The sequence below is a fragment of the Haliaeetus albicilla genome, chromosome 23 (genome assembly GCF_947461875.1).
Source record: "Haliaeetus albicilla chromosome 23, bHalAlb1.1, whole genome shotgun sequence".
NCBI classification, from domain to species: Eukaryota; Metazoa; Chordata; class Aves; order Accipitriformes; family Accipitridae; genus Haliaeetus; species Haliaeetus albicilla.
In genome coordinates, this window is record NC_091505.1 from 4,543,163 (window position 1) to 4,563,067 (window position 19,905).

At 37.7% G+C, this 19,905-nt stretch overlaps 1 protein-coding gene across 4 annotated transcripts in view; it reads left to right on the top strand.

Annotated features, from left to right (window-relative positions):
* AMMECR1 (AMMECR nuclear protein 1) overlaps positions 1-18,075 on the top strand; it is a 107,929-nt gene extending 89,854 nt beyond the window's left edge. For 2 of the 4 annotated variants that reach the window (XM_069810966.1, XM_069810968.1), the window contains exons 5-8: positions 6,642-6,732; positions 8,435-8,531; positions 13,604-13,677; positions 14,961-18,075. In XM_069810966.1, the coding sequence (XP_069667067.1) occupies positions 6,642-6,732; positions 8,435-8,531; positions 13,604-13,677; positions 14,961-15,070 (372 nt within the window). In that variant the 3' untranslated portion in view covers positions 15,071-18,075. Of the gene's footprint in view, positions 1-6,641; positions 6,847-8,434; positions 8,532-13,603 lie in introns of those variants that run through there. The other 2 variants (XM_069810967.1, XR_011329449.1) reach the window with 2 other exon arrangements.
* Positions 18,076-19,905: the final 1,830 nt, after the last annotated feature.

Sequence of the window (19,905 nt, forward strand, 5' to 3'; positions counted from 1 at the left end):
CTGAAACCAAAGCCTGAGTTAAAAAATCCACTCTCCCTTGGAAAGACTGGTTTTAACTTTGCTTCTTGGGAGATTTCTGATTCATAACTTTAAGACTTGTATGAAACAAAGGAGGCTTTTACTTTCTATGTCCTTTCTATATCTTGTTGCAGAATCCTAGAGACTTCAACAACAGTGTAAACAAGCACAATGCAGAACTGTAGCCTTGCTCAGTTCTGACTGATTTTATGGATTCTCACGATTCTTCTTATTGAAAAGCCCTGACTTAGGAGGGAAGAATGGAGGGGTCAGAAATATAATAGTTCTTGTGTTACTCATTTGCTTTGTTGCTCTCTCCTATTTCACGTAAGGTTTCTTAATGATAGGTTTTTAAAACCTCTAGCAAATTCCTAGGAATTCTAAGAAATGGTCACAAAGTAGGTTTCATGATTTTTTTTCTCCTTTTTTCCTATAAGTTAAACATGCTTCTTAAGTGATTGTGTCATATAAAGCTGTTTCATGAGCCACAAGCTTTCCATGCAAAAGGGGTGGTGGTGGTGTATAAATATGAGAAGGACAAAATTTGTAATTGTTGGCTCTTAAAAGAATGATTCACTGCTGTTTGTGCCCCTGTCAGTGAGATAGCTTATGTCATCCATGTTTCTTTTAAGGGAGCTGCAGTTACACAATATTAATGGCAGAAAGACATTTCAGGACGTCTAGAGTATGATGTAAAGAGATTCTGCATCTTTCGTCTCGTATAATGCTAATTTCCAGATCATCCTGAAAAACATCAGCCTGGTTAGGAGACCTTACCTCTGTAGGTATGCTACTGATGATCTTCTGGGAGCCAATTCAGCAGTTTGCTGACAGAGATCACAATATTTCAGAATTGCCAATTCAGACAACTCGCAGTGCTCCGGTGGCTTGGAGACAAGATCATTTGAAGACACGGCTCAGGAGTGTCTCCTATATCCTGAAGCAGAGTGATAGAGCTTCTTTTCTCTGATTAATGAATTATCTTCCCAAACTAAGTAAATTAATATTTCAGTTGTAAAAAGCAATGTGACATCCTTTTGCAGCAGAAACTTCAACCAAGTAAACAGGAGATATGAGTGAATTGACTGCTATTAGCTCCCATATGATTTTACAAATTGCTGCCTTTTTCACTTTTTATAAAAGTAACTAGGAGAAAGTACAAACCTTTAAAGGACCACTTCAATGCCATCGTTCATGAGGATGCTTCCTAAAATATAATTTAGTGTTCTGACTTACATGTGACTTCATATGAATTGCAGTGCACTTTAATAGCTGAACAGATGTAGGGCTTTGAAATGAACACTGGGAGTGTATGAACTGGTTCTTCATTTCTGCTAGACAGAACCCATGAAACGCTGCTGTGGTCCAGTTGCTGCTGGGGTGGAGTTTCACAGCCTTTCCATCTCAAAGAGGTGGGCAACATGAGAAACTCTAACATATGTTTCCTTTTTTGATACTACTGCTCTTTTATTAAAGATCAGATATCAAAGGACTACTTGGGAGACAAGTCATAAAGACCAATTATTTTTAAACACATTTGATATTGATAGCTGTCATTCTTTACCCACATAAACTCAGCTCTATCCATATTTCCATTCTCCTTGAGCTCATCTTTTTGATCTGTCCTTCTACTGACTCTTTTCTTTTCTGCACAAATTTGAATTCCTGACTCAGGATGCCTCCAGTTTTGCAGTTTGTTCTTAATGCAGATACACTTGGATCTTGTGTTGCACTGGGAACTGTGTGTGTAGCTAGCAGCACCCCAAAAGAAGAAATGTAGAAGAGTTTGAATAGGTTGCTGTGAAGTATCATGGCTTTAGGTCCTTTAGAAAGAACTTCTGTTTGGTTTGTGAAGCTTGGAAGTCTGCAATTTGGGCAAATAAGCCTACACTTGGAAGGTCCTGTGAGTGGATTCAGATTCCAGAAATGGCATATATAAGGTGTGATCATGTTGTAGGTCTTGCAGTTCCAGCTTTGGTGCTACAGGCTCTGCCTCCTTGAGAGAGTACAGCTGCAAGGTACATTACAATGGCAAATGATTTAATGTATCCCCTGCGTGCTTTGCTTTACTTTTCTGTATTTCTAGGAAAAAAAAAAAGTGCCTCTACTAATTTCTTCTCTATTTCATGTTACAGCAAATGAACACCTTTTTAATTTATTTTCTCATTAATTTAATTAAGAATCTGTGAGGTTTTTTGCTAGAAGGTAAAGCCTGTCTTGCTAATTCAGACCCTCTCCCTATTTTTGTATTGAAACATTATGAATGTATGTAATTATAAGAAGAAAAATTTTGGAAAACATTATTGTAATTCCAACAGGGTAATAAATAACTAGAATTGACCAGCGGTTCTTCCTTAAAATACCTTGAAAGAGATCTTTGCCCTGAAGTCACTGTTCTTCAGTAAAGTAAAATCTGCAGAATTGTCCATGCTTGCTGTGGTGATACCGAAGGCCTTTAGCCTGTATGCCCTGGTTTAAATATTAGCTTAAATAGTTGTAGCCAATAATGTTGACTGAAAGGTGGCTTTTCATTGTTGACAAAGTTAGCACATTTAAGAGTTGTGGAAATTCTTTCCTTCCTGCAAGTGCAGTGGCACCAGAAATTTTCGCAGAGAAGAATGAGTCTTGATCTCGATATTTTGTTCTGTTTGGACAATATTCAGTGATTCCATGTATGTAAATACATGATTCGTTAAAAAAAATGCTTGTCCTGAAGCAGAGGACACATCTCCTGAGTAGTCTTTTGCCTCCATTGTTAAATCAGAGTGTAATATTTAAGCCCTACTAAAGATGATCAGAAAGAAGCCAGCTTGTTTGCTACATGTGCGAGGCTAAAAAGCTGTAGAATTCAGCTAATAAAAAGGGGGGTCAGCTTCTAATAAGTAGCAATTGTCGCTTAACCTGAAGCATTCCATTTCCAGACAAGTCTGTATATGGTTATTTTCATAGTACTAGTTAGTTAAATAATGGGGAAAGTTACTGTGTTATGTGGTATCATACGGAACACTGTACAAGTTAGAGGCCAACTTTTTTGTTTGAAAATGTTTATAGCTTGCCGCTGGTCAGAGATTGAGCTGACTAAACTGCAGGTCAGTAGAAGGATTAGCCGTAACCCAGAACAGCCAGGTCTGGTTCATCATGGGGTTACGTGAACGCTTGTGCTGGTAGAACTGAGAGCGGGCAAGCAGAGTCTGTCGCGGTTCCGCTGGCGCGCTGGCAGTGAGGATTGTCCGTCGAGCCGTGGCTCCAGTCCTGAGCGGAGGAGAACAGCAAACAGGGAGTGAACTTAAGGACCAGGCAGGCACTTGTTTCTGACACCAAGGAGGGGGCTGCACTACTCCAGCTCCGGGGTATCCCATGTGCATCCTTTGTAACAGGTTCTTTGTTATCTGCTTTAATATATTTCTGAAAAAATGTTTACAATTAAATTGTCTTAAAGTAATTAGTGATAATTGCATGCAAATCTCTTACAGGTTTCAGTGCAGTAGATAAAACTGAACAGAACAATTAGATGATAATTTACTCCACAGTGGACTAGAAGCTTAAATTTCAACAAGCGTTGATGTTTTAGATGCTTATCCAAATTCCATGTTGATAGTCTAATGAGAATCATGTTATTTCTTCCTCTTGGTACGGCTGGAGAGTCAGTACATGAGGAACACATTTGGAAACTGTATTTGGAACTCTGAGTCAGAACAGTTGAACATGAGAGTTGCTTGAACTTTGGTTTCGGGGTGGGGTTTGGAGCAATTCTTTCTTAGCCCAACTGAGACAGACAGAGAGAGAAAGGCATTACGGGCAATAATCTAGAAAGTGCCAGAAGCACTTGGCAAAACAATAAATGTGTGTACATGTTTTCCCCCGTTCCATAGTGTATGTAAATGAATGATTAATTAAAAAAAGAATGCGTATAAATGAATATGAGTATGTATAAATACACAACAAAGTTTGAAGTTCTGTTGAGGTCACTTCAGAAATAAAATATGTAGTTTAAGGCAATCCTTAGATTTAGGGAAAGATCTGCGTTTTTTAATTAATAGTGTCACTGGACCTAGTTTTAGGTAGCCTCTGGCCACCTATACAGTGGGCCAAAAAGTTTATATCTACAGGTACTGGATAAATAGTGTACAGTACTTCAGGCTCTAAAACCCTATAAAAATAGTTCTGTTGGAGGAGATCGGTTTGTTGCCTTTCTTAGTCTCTCCTTTATCTCATTTTCCTCTCCCAATAGCAACAGTCTCAACAGATTCCTACCCATTTGGGAGGCTGGTAGGGCAACTGTGTGGTCTTTCAGCAGCTCAGGATACCTCTACGTAGTCATTTCCCTAATAAATAGTGATAGTCAAGACAGAATGTAAAACTCCATTTGCAGAAGATGATTGTTTGGCTTGTTTCTCTGAACTGCACAGACAGATGTTATTCTACAAAAACTTGCCTGTAGGGTATCAGTACTTCGTTTTGAGAAGTATGCCATAGGCTTTGTATAACGTTCTGTGCTGAGCCTGGTAGGCAAGCCAGTTACAGTCCAGTTGATGCCTTCCAAACGTGTACCTACCCTTTACCTCCCATCTTAGAGAGGAATAGTTTAGGAAATTTCATAGAAGTTTTCATCAATGCAGGAACGTTGGTCTCTTGAGGAAGTCAAAATAAATTCCTAACTGTGCCCATGCCAGTCTTAGCGTGGATCATTCTTATTTTGCTTGTGTGGGGCTTCCATTTATTTAACTCCGGCCTGGTTTTGATTAACTAGAGCTAAACAATGAAAAGCCATTTGTACTGGACTAGGAGTACTGCTTAGCTATGCAGTTGGAATTCATGCTTCACAGAATGCTATCAAATTTTCCGAACCAGAGGAGTTGTGGGTGCCATTGTGTTGCCCTATTCATTTTGCTTTACATCTTTCTCTTCTACAGACATGGGCCTAAAAGTCCATTAAAATGGTTAATGGGAAACATCCAGTGCAATGCAATTACCTACTGCTTGAATGTTGCATCATACTTAATACAGCCCTAGTGCTTCTGGTTAGTTTCTCATGAATACTACATGGTCGCTATTATGCAAAACAGTTGTGTAGAATTTAGAATCTAATATTCTGCAGGATTTGAAGGTGTGCAAAACCTGAAAATATTTGATCTTGGTGCTCAGGCAATTGAATATCGACAGTTACAAAATCACCAGCTGCAAAAACTTACTCTGTTCTTGGAATAAACTTAGTAGGCTCGTTTCAGCTTCTAACACTGTTTCATTTTACTTTCAGGTCCTTTGGGTTCATAATTACATCATCTGAGTATAGAGATTTGATCTCTGTAGTGATTATATGTTATGAAAGTTAGGTTTAGGAGTGTTAAAATTTGCAGTGAATTAATAAATTCATTAGTCTCAAAGTAATTTTTCCTATTTAAGAAGCGTTAGGTTCATGGGGAAAAATTGTTGAGGCCATGGCCAGCCATAAGAGACTCTTCCTCCCATTTCCCCATGCTTATGTTACATATAATGATTATAAAGATTAAAAAATAAAGTCTTAATATAAGCAAATACGTTAATTGAACAAGTGGTAGAGCTTTGTAAATATTCCTTGTTTGTTTTTTGACTGTCATGCAGTTACAGTAAAATAGGTTGTCACTGGAAAAACTGTTACAGCATTTTTCTATTAATTTTGTGTCCAAAAAGAAGTGCCGTACCAAATAACATACCCTTTTAAACATGAACTATTCATTTCCACATACAATGTTGGGAATTTTGCATTTAAATGGAAATAACATCTTAGTTATGTGGGCATGAAAATAAAAATGTCCATCTACTAATGCTTTGTGTTTACGCACAGAACTCAAAAGCAACTGAAAACTTACTGGCAATGGAGTATCTTTTATGGCATGCCTGATCCCAGTGCAGGTACTCTCAACAGAATTATTGTACCTTGAAAACAGGGGTGCTTAAACAATGCCCTGGAAAGGTGCCTAGCCTTTTTTTTTTTTTTTTTTTTGGCAGTTCAACTCTATATATGTCTAACTCCTTGGTATTAGTAATTTTGGTTTCCCTACTGGCATTTTGTCATATTAGAGTACTTAAGTAGCATGGAAATAGGAGTTTGAAGCTGAAAGCTTTGGAATACCTCCTTTTCCTTGTCATATGTTAGCAGAAATTTTGAAGGCTCCAGGCTCGAGTTCGTAGTGTGACAAATCTTTCATTGTTCAGTTGTTACTTTGAACAAAATTAATGCTCTTAATTGAAGCATCATTAGATTTGCCAGCTGTTTGGTTGCCTGCAGATTATATCTGGCAACCAGGTGATTTTATCAGCAACAACATTGCTGACAGTGTCAGAGGAAGACAGTAAAACCCAGAGACAGAACGACCTTTGCATCTCAGCTGGCTTTCCTTCAGACCAGAGATGAAGCTCTGTGGTGGGGAGCTGAGGACCGTATTTGTGCTGCTACTGATCTTACAAGGCTATAAGGTGAACACCTTTCAAAAAGATTACATTCACTTCAGTACCACCTCTTGAAACTCTTTGCAAAATGGTATTAACCACTGAAAGGTTCACGTTTTGGGCTTTATCATGTTAGAAATCTCTTGTATCTTTTTTTCTTTCAGTGCACTAATAAAGCTGCCAATTTCTTGCAGGTGGGTGTACATGGCATTAGAATAGAATTCATCAATGAAAAAGGATCAAAACGCACCGCCACCTACTTACCGGAGGTTGCAAAGGAGCAAGGTCATTGTTGCACTTTATTTCATATGATCTGGTGAAGAATTTAAACATACATATAAATCTAAAATGCAATATTTGACCTTGCACTGATGTCAGATGATGGAGCAATATTTAATTGTAAGAAGACTCTTATATAAAATGCCAATTACATGCCTGTATCAGTCCCCTTACAGGGATTCAGTTAACTGTAGCTGTTTTTTAAACAAGTCATAAATGCTGTGTAGCTGTAGGAAGACAAAATATGGAGGGGTGGTACAGTGCTGTCAACCAACTACAGTTGTTAAAAGCTGCCAATTTTCATATACTTGTTATGCTGTGATATTAGTGACATGCAAAAACTGTTAAGTGATGGGATGTCTGGTCAATTATCTTAACAGCTTATTTATTTCTAAATTTGCAATGATTATGGTGGGGTGGTTTGTTCTTTTTTTTTTTTTCCAATTGGGTACTTTCTGCTAGTACTTAGTATCTTTTTAAAAACACTGGCTTCCTGGGGTTTTTGGTGGATGGAAGGGAATTACTTTCAATATGAAAGTCCAAAATAATGTTGTTAAAGTCCCTTTTAATAGAGGCACCAACTTAAGTTTGTGAATTAAAAAAACTATAGTAGAGTTTGTTGAATAGTAATCTTTTGGACCAAGCAGCTGACTATGGCTACTCACTATGTTTGTTTTTTTCTTCCAAGCTTGACAGTGTGTCTCAATCTTTTACATTTTGCTTTGCTGCCTTTTTTTTTTTTTTTTCCACTTTTTATATTTGAGTTGGCCTACTAAGGAATAGGATGAAACCTTTACTGAGGATCATCTTTAATTGATAATTCTGTTTCCAAATAGTCACTTAAAAGTTTAGAGACTTTCCAAGCTTCTTTTAAATTCAGGAATTGGGGGGATGGTGTTTAAATTTCTAAATAGTATTAGTAGACTGTGCATTGCAATCTGACTCGTTATAAAGTACCCCAAACTACCATTTGTATTTTTATGTACTCAAAACTACCTTTTTTTTTTTTTTTTAATGTAACAATGTGACTAATCTAATTGCATCTTTTGGAAATAACACGTCTAACAGCTACTTAAAATATTAGGCTCTTTTAAATCAGTAAGTAGGAGTTTTGAATAGCATGAAGATTTTATTGAGAACAGTAATGAATCTGTATTTTTAATCCTTCACTTCTTTTTTTTATTACCCAGACTAGTAGTTCTGAAATTAGACATATCACTGTAGAGCTGTGATATTTATGAAGAAGTCTAATCTCTGAAGTTCTCTGCACATGTTCAACTAATAATTCTTTTAAATTTTATTTTATACAGAAATTTAATTTTTCATACTGTCATATCCATTTATAATGTATAAAGTGATTGTGATACATGATCATACCTGAACCTTTCAGAAAAGTTTAATTTTGTATCTCACCCCCAATCTAGGACACCTGGATATAGTGGGTCCACTTTTAAAATATTTCAACTACAAGATAAAAAATACACGTTGAATATATGCTGTTCGTAGAGCAAGCTTTGTGTGTAAAGAAATCCTGTATGTCATATTTCCTTCAGCTGTTCTTAAGTAGGGAAGAATGTTGTATGTTTTATGCAGAACTTCAGCAGAGAACTTTCATTATCAGTAACACTACATACTGTACTGTATTTTTGCAACATCTATTCTTATTGCTATACTTCTCACTAATTTTTACTACTGTAAAATTCAACAGGATGGGACCACATTCAAACCATAGATTCCTTATTGAGGAAAGGAGGCTACAAAGCTCCGATTACTAATGAATTCAGGAAAACAATAAAGCTAACCAGGTATGCATCATGGGATACTATAGATAAGTCCTGTTTTTGTAATACTGCGGTGTGTTCATTCCTGGTAAGTGCTTATTTCAGATGTTAATAGTACACTTTCCTGTATATATTATTAATGATTTCTTTCTTTTCGTAATAGCAGTATGGACTTTTGAGACTGTCTGTGCCTTGCATAGGGTTTAGTGGCACTAAGCAAGAAAGAAAAGGCTGTTGTGAAATATCAGGCTACATATATGTCAGGGTACCCGCATATTTTGTTTCATAACTCTGGAAAATCGTAGCAGCATATTAGCTCTTGCTTTTTACAGTTTGTTCATTGGCGGCTATTAACAAGGATTACTTGCCATTGTCAATTTGTATTTGAGCAGATGGTGCACTATGGGTCTGCTGCTGTGAAGTCATGGAGGCCCCTCAGTGCTAGTAACCTGTTCAGTTCCCAGAGAAAGCACCTGGTCTTTTTTATCTCCTCTGGAATACAGGTTTCCCTTATCTTAATGGATGTTAGGTATGCAAACTAGGTAGCTGATTTGACAGTCAGTGTACTAGTTAAACTATGTCAGGGTAGTCTCAGGAGTGAAGACATGAATTTAATATTTTATTTCATACTCTGTCACTCACACGCTAGTGTATTTTGATTTTGCTAATTTAATAAAATGTGTTCCTGAGGGCTTCTTAGTGGGTGGGAGCCAAAATATTTTAGAATTGGCAGCAGATATTCTGCCCATATTATAGTTACATGGTGAAGGGTGGAGGAGTAAATGTCTATAAGAACGCCTCTAAAACTATGTATTTTTATAAGCTTGCAGTATAAAATGACTGCTAAACTCTAGTTAGCTATTCCATGCTTCGAGAGATAAGACTTTTCTAAATCTTATGTCATAAGGAAGTATTGACTGTTCATCCTCTTCAGGGAGGCCACACTTGGCATACTATTAATACAAGTAACAAAGCTAGAATTCTTTGTCCAAAACTGTTATCCTTCCTATCTTTTATCAACTTTTAGGGACTTGTAGGTCACAAGATCAGTTCTAAAAATGTCGTGTATCTTACTCTTGTTTCTGTGTCCTCATTTCTTTGGAAGGTCTTTCCTACTTAGTGCAGCTAGGTGTAAGCCAGACTTGACTTCCTTGTCCATAATTAAAACCCAATCCTTTCATTTCAGACATTTGAAAATACTTGGATTCTCCTGATTGTTAATGTACTTTCATAGGACAAAGACCTGAGATTCTGGTTCTTTTTAGCTTCCACATTTGTCATCTTCATCTACGGATCTTGCTATTACTTAGTAGTGGTTAATGTTTAGACCAGATAGAAGGTAAAGAATTTATTAGAAAGATAAATATTTTAGTCTTAGAGGAATTGCTTGTTCAGTGATCTTGTGGATGAAGAATAAAGACTTTGTATCTCAATGACTCTTCAGAATTCTGGATTCTTTTAGGAACCTGATTACTGTGGAGTAGCTGTGAGTAAGGAAAACATGCTATTCTGAAAGTTAAATTAGGGAGGAAGGATTTACAGAATCCAGCTGAATTTCCAAATGCAGAACCCCAATCTCCTTTTAATTTATTTCAGCTGTACACCTTGTTATCTTCTGTTCAAAAAGAATATACGGAGATAGCTGAGGGCAAGAGTAAGAGTGCTATAGTACTTAAATGACAATTTCTGCACACCTCAATAAATAAGGAATATATTTTTCCAAGAAACAAAAATTCTATATAGCACATGTTTTCTTTCAGCTACATGATTTTGTTTGGAGCAATGGCATGTGAGCACAGATCAAAACAAACAAAAAACCTACTCCCCACCCCCAAAAAAACCAACAAACCACCAAACCTCCATGTTTAGTGTATTTAAGTTCACAACATCCAAACTGCTAGCAAAATCACTGGCCTGATAAGTGGAATAAACAAAGCATAATTTTTAATGTTCAGAAGAAATATTTTTTTTGGCTATTTTACTTGCTTAAAACCCCAGCTTTTACTAACATATTATAAACAGTAGTATTAAAATAGTAACCATTTCCCAGCATCGGACAACCTTTTTTTAGAGTCTCATTTTAATAACTTCTTGTCATACAGTAAAACATCTATTGGAAGAGTGGAATAAGTGCCTTTTAACTTCTTTTTTTAAGTCTCTAAATTAAAGTGAATGGCCTGTGCGTGAATAAAGCTTTAAGCTGATCAAAACCAATCTATTGCTAACTATTTTCACTTCAAGTGAATACCCAGTAGTTCTGGCCCCGTTTTGAAGAAGAGAGCTAAAAAACAGCAGAGCTGAAAGAAGAGTACTGATTCTAGGGTCTAGAACGTGTAAGGACAGTAACTGCATTTTCTCCTCCATCTGCTTAAATGAGCAGATGTGATTCTCGTCAGGCAGCCTTTGGCCTGCTTTGACCCACTTACAACCTTCATTAACTGCCAAGCTTATGGTTTAGTTTCAGTGGCAGGGGATTTCATTCACAGACCAGCTTACTCGTCAAGTGCAGAGTGCCGCTTACCATTCACAGCAATTCAAGACGAGCTGCAGCTAATCTCTCAGCAAGGACCAGTGGCCATTTGTTAAATTAGTACATCATTAACAAACACTGTTGTATCGAGGAAGCGTGGGCACCTTTGATGCTCTGAAACGTGTCCACTGAAGCAAAAAGCTGCAAGTGTAAGATGTTCTGCTCTGTTCCTCTGGCAAAGAGGCAACAGAAGCAAAATGTGTTTGCCACCTTAATTGCTGCAGTTGGTAACTCCACAGTAGTTTAAACTTTTGTGTTGGGTTGTGAGTGCAAGTGGTTGAGCCATCTGTTGTGTTTTTTTCAGACCTAAAAGAGGAGAGAACAACCAGAGCAACTCCAGAAGAAAAATATGATAGAAAGGAGAGGTGGCAATATTTTAAATCACTGTAGCTGGATTCACCAAACCTCATCTGTCAGATCTCTTATGCAAGGTCTTTCTAAGTGGAATTTGTGGAAATGTGGAATAGTGTTGTTTTTGTGTAGATTTTACACTTCCACAGATAAGTGTAAATGTGGCAATATGTTCCTTGTTGTCAAACAATACTGATGCAAGTATATCTAAAACATTTGTTATCAGGGCCTGGATTCTGCTTTTAGTTACATATAGTTGGCCAATGTTCTTGTGGGACCTCTCTCCAACCGTTTTGGGACTCTGGAGAGGTCCCAGTCGACTGGAAGCTGGCAAATATCATCCCGTTTTTCAGGAAGGGTAAGAAGGAAGACCCTGGTAATTACAGGCCTGTCAGTCTCACTTCAGTGCCTGGTAAAATTATGGAGAAAGCTATTCTGGGACTTACTGAAAAACATGCGAGAGACAATGCAGTCATTGGTCATAGCCAGCACGGGTTCACGAGGGGAAAGTCCTGCTTAACTAACTTAATTTCCTTTTATGCCAAGGTCACCCATCTAGTTGATAGCAGTAGATGTGGAGTTCTTTTATTTTAGCAAAGCTTTTGATACCATCTCTCACAGTATCCTTCTGGACAAAACGTCCAGCGTACAGCTAGACAAGTCCATAATATGTTGTGTGAGCAATTGGCCGATGGGTCAGGCTCAAAGAGTTTTAGTAAATGGGGTGACATCAGGCTGGTGGCCAGTCACCAGTGGGGTTCCCCAAGGCTCAGTTTTAGGGCCAGTGCTCTTTAATATTTTTATAAATGACCTGGACACAGGAGTCAATTAAGTTTGCTGATGATTCTAAACTAGGAGGAGCTGTGGACTCCCTTGAGGGTAGAGAGGCCTTACAGAGAGATCTGGATAGACTAGGGAGCTGGGCAATCACCAACCGTGTGAAATTTAACAAGAGCAAGTGCAAGATTCTCCACCTGGGACGGGGTAATCCTGGTTACATGGACAAACTGGGGGGACAAAAGCTTGGAGAGCAGCCCTGTGGAAAGAGATCTGGGGGTTTGGGTGTATGGCAAGATGAATATGAGTTAAGTGTGCCCTGGCAGCCTAAAGGGCCAACTGTGTCCTGGGGTGCATCAAGCACAGCACAGCCAGCCGGTCGAGGGAGGTGATCATCCCGCTCTATGCTGCACCGGTGTGGTCCCACCTCAGTACTGTGTGCAGTTTTGGGTGCCTCAGTAGAAGGAGGACATCAGACTGTTAAGAGTGTGTCCGGAGGAGGGTGACCAAGATGGTGAAAGGCCTCCAGGGCAAGACTTACAAGGAGTGGCTGATGTCACTTGGTCTGTTCAGCTTGGAGAAGAGAAGGCTGAGGGGTGACCTTGTCGCAGTCTACAGTTTCCTCAAGGGGAGCAGGGGACGGGGAGGGTGCTGATCTCTCTCTGGTGACCAGAGATAGGACATGAGGAGATGGGATGAAGCTGCGTCAGGGGAGGTTCAGATTGGACACTAAGGAAAAGGTTCTTCACTGAGAGGGTGGTCAGTCACTGGAACAGGCTCTCCAGGGAAGTGGTCACGGCACCAAGCTCATCCAAGTCCAAGGAGCAGCTCATCCAAGTCCAAGGAGCATCTGGACGACGCTTTTAGTCATATGGTTTAGTTTTAGGTAGTTCTGCGAAGAGCAGGGAGTTGGACTCGATGATCCTGATGGGTCCCTTCCAACTTGAGATAGTCTATGATTCTAGTCTAAAAAGAATGTAATGCTATTTAATGTAGCTGGGATTATTTTAATAGCAGAATTTGGCAGGCAATTGATACTGATTGTTTAAAAACAGCCAAAAAATCTGTAGTGCTTGTTTAGTTTTTCTCCTAGGTTTTATATAGAGAGTTGGCTGAAGATATGGGACATTCTCAGTAAATCATCGTGAGCTTCTATTCCTCTACTTCAAGCAACGTAGTAGGCAGCAATTTTTAACGGTTCTGTTTGCTTAAAATATTTTTCATAAGCACTTATGTTGTGATTTATCGTGTGAGTCAAGAATGACCCTGACAGCCATGGCGGTTCCCTCCCTGCCCTTGCGCAACTGAAGTTAGTCTTATTCATAACATCAGAAGCACAGAGCTGTTACCATTAAACATACCACTAGTGCAGTATTTTCAGTGCTACTTACAGCTTCCTGATAACAGTTCTTGAATTTGCTTCTTTGCTCTTTTCTAGGTACCGTAGTGAGAAGATGACGATGAGCTACACAGAGTATCTTGCCCATCGTCAGCATCATCACTTCCAAAATGGTATTGGGCACCCCCTTCCACCGTACAACCATTATTCCTGACACTGAGCCGCATGACCAGTCACTGGACCTCTCTGCAGACCTCTTCCCAGGAGACCCTGCCCCTTCTTGGTCTAGCTATCTCTATTACTGTACCATTTTATGATGATAGTTTCCGTTGCCATGTTGAGGCTTCTTAGTTGGTTGAGCTCATCATGGCAACGGGAGGGAAAACTGCATTACTACAAAGATCCCATACTTTTTTTATTATTGAGTCACTGCAGATTTTTTTGCAGCATATATAGCCCTTGGGTTTTTTATGAAATTTTAAATTTCTACTTTGTTAACATTGAATTATATCAATCAAGGCTTTCTGTGACTGTGGATGGAAGGAAGAGTTTAAGGATTACAGTTAGGGATGCTTTGCTTAGCAAAAAGGCGTTCATGGCTTTTGCATTAATAGGTGTGACAGGGAATGAAACATATCAGATTCAGGTATTATACTAGACAATGAATTGCATTTTCATAACGTTCTTAATAATGTTGTGCGTACAGTATCTCACCCCCACAGTAAAGATTTTTGTGTAGCTATGTACATGAACTTCAGATCCAGCACATACAGCCAAAACGTCAAGGCTGACATACAAAATGCTTTTTTGGATGAAGAGAAGCAATTACATGTACAATGAGAGGTGATGTTAACACGGCAGCATTTTCAGAATCAAGTGGTCTAATTGATAGGGCATGACATAATCCAGTAGGCTACCAGATACCTTTGTCTCCCATTCTGTGCTGGGAATCAAGGGCAGTCCAGCCCTGTCAAGACTAGTCATAATAATGCATTTGTAATGAGATGATGCCTTTCTGATGATCTCAAATTAGGAGTGACATTCGTTTTTAAAAACAGGTTGGTGAGTAGCCAATGTCATATTAGGAAGAAAACGGATTTAGATTTTAGTGCCTTTGACTATGACATAACTATATACTTATATATAAAATTCATAGAAAAAATATAGCAAATATGCCAGACATTCTAGCAAACTATATTGAGTCTGCTCTGGTGTCAGGTTTCTGGGGATTTTTTTTTTTTAAAGTGAGATTTCTTTTCTTTTTTTTTATAGCAAACCTATTTTGGAAAAGAAAAATCCCTGTTTTGTTCTTTCTTCTGCTTTTGAACTTGTTGAGTTTTATCAAGTCATAAATAGTTAGATGAAGTTAACTATTGTTTAAAAAAAAGAAAAAAGACTGTTGTGAAAGAGCACAGGACAAGTATGCCATAATTTTACATGTTTTCATCTATTGCAGGAATAGTACTTGAGAGCTGTAAGTACTGTGTAATAATTCTGATACCCCTCCACACGGCAGAAGAAAGAAAACTGATTGCAACTTTTTCCTGCTGTAAAAATAGGAATTAGTAAAAGGTATGCGTGGTATATTTGCAAGCCCAGTTTATGGTAGCAGCTCGCTCCTTGCTCATGTGCCTGCAGAACTCCCACTAATACCTGTTGTAGTTCAGTGCGTATTCTAGGGGACAATACATGCCATCTATTACAGAAAAGACCTTCCTAATATGAGTAAGTAAAACACAGTAAGCAGAAATTCCAGTAATTTTGAATAATGAATGTTTGTAAATACATAGATATATAAAATTCAAATAGATAAAATCAATTAAAATTCAGTTGTTAAAAAAAAATCAGACTAATTGTAAAAATGTTTCAATAGGGTTTCAAAAACAGATACAGATAAATTATGCTCATCCCTTATGCAAGGCTAGCTTTGCCACTTAATTTCCATGGAGGTTCTTGTAGAAGGTCTCTGGTATTCCTTCATCCACAGCATCTGATGTCCAAATATTAACATTTTCAGTTGTGATGCCTTAATTTATAAGCAGAGGGCCTGAAATTTCAGGAGCCAAAAGATGCCAGCCAGAGGCTGCAAAAATTAATAGATGTTTATACAGAGGCTATTTTGGATGATACTGTTGTCTTGTTTCTACTTGGGGAACACTTTTAAATGGATTAGTCTTCAAGTGGAAATTGTGAACAAGTGGCTACCTGATAGAGTTGTGTTGGTTTTTTTTTCTTGCCCTTATAGGGAAACTGAGCACAAACTGAATCATTCTGCTGCAAAAAAAAAAAAAAAAAAAGGTCATCCAACCCCATCTTTATCTGTCATCTCGTTACAGCATGCTCATGCTTCTGTATGAGCTCATTGTTAGAAGTTTTTTAAAAAGATCTATTATATATAAAAATATATATGTATTGAAAGGTGCTAATCAACCTCAAGCAGGTCACGTGACTGGTCATGCGGATCTAAAATCATATCAGATTTTTTAAAAAATCTTCGATATATGCAGATGTTATACAGAATTTCTTACCAGTGTAATAATGATATACTGATGAATAAACAATCCTGCAGGTTTTTAAGGACAAGGTCAGCAATACTTCCCACCATGGCTTGGGGGAGAAAAGGATAGTTTTGTCTCCTTTTTGTATACAGCATAATGCACAATGCATTTTTGTCTATCTCTTAGTAGCTGTTGCTTAAAAATATAGTTAAAAGGGTGTTATACAAACTGTAAAGGTGTGCTTTTGAAATGAGTTAATGCCAGACCCTTCTGGACCAGAGTTTTGTATCACTAATTAAAAAACTGTTACAGAGTCTGTGGTCAATCAGATTGTATGATATTTTTCTTAAAAGATTCGAATAATCAGTCTATCTACAGTGTTTCTAGGGCACCTACCTCCTCAGCATGCAAGTGCTGAAAATGCTATGGATTGTTTCTGTGTAATTGTAGGTTTATTTGTACAAAACGTGCAGTTCACTGTGACATGCACTGGGACAGAATAGGTCTGTTCGCTTAAAGCTGAGCAACAATTGCTTTCACAAATGTCATTCCCTCATAGTTATGTTTAGTACCCTTTTAGATATATTGCTAGGTTTAGTTACAGATTTTTAAATTTTTTTTTGTCTTAATTTGGGGTACTTTGTAAGAAGTTAAGGTACAACCAAGTAGCTTATTTCACTGTTTAAGTTGGAATGCTAATTTTTTATGAGCACTACACAGTTTGCCTTATTCCATTCAAGAGATTGTTGGGGGTTTTTTTAATTCTTTTGCTTAATGTTCCTAAAAACCCTGTTCTGTAAACTGAATTAAGACGACAAAGCTGTAGACTTGACATGAAACTATTACCTAGTCATGCTTCAAGTGGCCTTCCTTCTGCCTAGACTGCTGTAGCACTGACTTCTCACCATCTCGACCCCAATGCTGATGATAGCAGGGGGAGGGCACACTAGAGTTCTGACCTCAGATACACTATTAAATCAAGGCAGGCAAATCCATTTGCACACCCTGGCGTTTGTATACGGACCTCTTTACTTGTCTTCAAATGTGCGGGTTTTTAAAATTGTTGTCTGGAGTAGGTTACATCTCTTATGTGTGTTAGATCGAACCAAAGAAGCCTCCAGCCATGCCCAAATGCTGCTCCTAAAGCCTGCCTTCCAGTCCTTACAAAATCCCTGCAGGATTAAATGTGTTAACTTTTTTATTTTTGTACAGTTTCTAACTGATTTTTGCTAGTGATGTTAATTGAATTAAGTTTATTTGGGGAGTCGGAATATCTCCTCCATTTAAATAAACTGGTGACTTTCCTTTTATGTTTAAAAAAAGAAAAAAGTTTAAAAAAAAAAAAAAAAAAAAGAGAGAAACCCAAAGTGTGCCTCTCAGATTTAAGGGTTTCTGGTTACATTTATTCTTAAGACCAGCAATGATTCTTTATATACAAAGATATGTTTTCCTCGTTTTTTATTACTGTTAAAGAATAAATAAAAAATAAAAACCTCTTTCTTTGCTCTGGACCCAGTAATTGCGCTGGTACATAAACGCACTGAGAAAACAAACTTTTGTTTGAAACTTTTGTAACAACTTATGACTGTTTTTGTATATCAAAGTTGATTCTTTTCAAGATATTTGGATCTAGTTTCTAAGTTATTTTAGTGTTTTATATGTTACAAAAAGAATTACTTTAAATTGTTCACCAGCATCTTGAGTTATCTTTAATGCAATGGTGACATACAATGGGCTTAGAGCTACCTGGAGTAGCTTGTAAAGCCTCTGTCTTTTCCTTTCTTAGTAACTTGATTGATTACAATAATATCACAGATTACCTGATCCCCCTTCCTTTATAACTAGATCCTCCTTCCTTCCACATTTAATTGCTATTAGTGTGAAGAAACTGTTGAAATGGGCATTTTAATATAAGTACGGCTTAAAAAGAGAAAAATGGGGAAAAAGCAAAAAAAAAAAATAGAAGGTTATCTGTGGGTCTGTGAGATATGGCTGTGGAAAGATATTGTAGTAGTTTTAACACTATTGTTATTACCTTTTAAATCATTTACCCAATAAAATAAGGAAAAAGAATCACCATTTCTTTTCATGTTTCTCTGCTTAATTGTGCGGCTTGGTCAATTTTTCTATTTAAACATTTGCACTTAGTGTTAAAGGCTGATGATGTGTTAGAAGTATTTTTCTGTGATTAACTCTGTCTCTCCATTTTGCCTGCTGTAGGAACAGATTGCGGACAGGTGCATGCAGCTTTCAGTCTAATTCAGAAGCGAGTCACTAAACACTCCAAGTTAAATCAGCATTTATATCAGTTATATCATTATTGATATCAATATATTTATCAGTATTTATATCAGTTCAGTTTTGTACTTTTTATGTCTAACTTTAAACATGGAATTTTGTCCAGGCTTGGGCTCCTTATTCTCCGGGAGGGGGAAGTGGTTTTAACCTTTTGAAGCAAAACTTTGTTGCAGAACCAGTTATACTGGTGTAACCGACACATTGCCTATGCTACTTGTAGCAACATTATTCAACAGAGTAGTGGCAAACTGTGTATCAAATAACATCTTCAAGTATCACCTAAAATAATATTTACACTTACAGCAGTAGGTGTGATTTTAAAGAATATCGAGGCTTACTTTGCCATGAGGGATTTCTTTATCTTATCTTGCATACCGTACCTAGCTAATGTGTAGACTGTCATGTTGATCTAATTTTTATAGAAAAAAATTACAGCGCAGAGTTTGCACTGACAGGGAGGAGGTTTTTTCCCCTTCCCCAAAAGCTTTTGGTCTTAACACAGTGGGGCCATTTTTAAATTGTTTTACTTGAGCAGAGCCAAAGAGAACAGCACACCAGAACCTTTATTTCATTAAGGGCAGTTTTCAGTGTCCCTGTAGTAACTCCGGCTTGGTAGCAGAGTTTCCTGGGGTGTTGGTCAGTGGGTGAGGAAGCCTCGGCAACCCTCTGCGTCGGTATGGATAGCAGTGCAGATACCAAAGAGATCTCGTATTTGAGAAGGGAAGGAGCATGTTCCTGTGAAGCCACAAACCTGCAATCCAGCTGATGACAAAACAAAGTACTCAGGTAAAACTGACTTGGAGAATTTTGCTCCCTGAGCCACCTTCTTAGTGCACTGAGAGACTTTTTGTTACCGAGTCTGAGTTGAAGGGAGTGTATTATTTATTTCCTCTGTAGGGTAATTCCTGAGACAAAGCAAGAAATTTCTAACATCTCCCTGGAATTCAGATCTGATTTTAGAAGTGGTTTTGTTTGCCTTTGACTAATTCAATATTAATAGATCTCCTGTCTGTAGGTGCAGAGTCTTTGAAAACAAACCAATAAAATCCATGTAACCTTTACAAGTTGAAGACTGATGCAGCCATTACTCCACTTGCTTTGAAGGCTTGATTTAGAAGATTAAAAAAAAAAACAAAAACAAAACCCCAAACCTCTGAAGGGAAAACCTGCCTCAGTAAATAGCTTCCATTGTTTTAGTACCTCACAGATTTGGGATCGTTAGTCTGAATTGGGTAAAACCTACCTAAAACTCACAGTCCATTGAGATGTATAGCTAGTTAAAACTGCTACCAAAAGTTCCCACTCTTCTTGCTATTTTAGCTAGCTATGTAGTTATCACACCATAAAAATCAAACTAGCAAAATAGTACTGAGTATTAAGATGTTTCAGAGGTGGAAACTTGCTTATTGGTCTTAAACAATGAAAGGCTGACTTCACAATTAGGGTTACAGAGAGATGCAAAGGATAATTAGCAGTGCCTGAAAAAGGAAATTACTTGCAAATTCATCTCAGGTTTCCATAAAGCACTTCATACTAGATTTCTACTTAAGCTGTTGTATCAGTCTTTAGACTGTTCAAGAGAAATTAAGCTGGAGAATTGGTTCT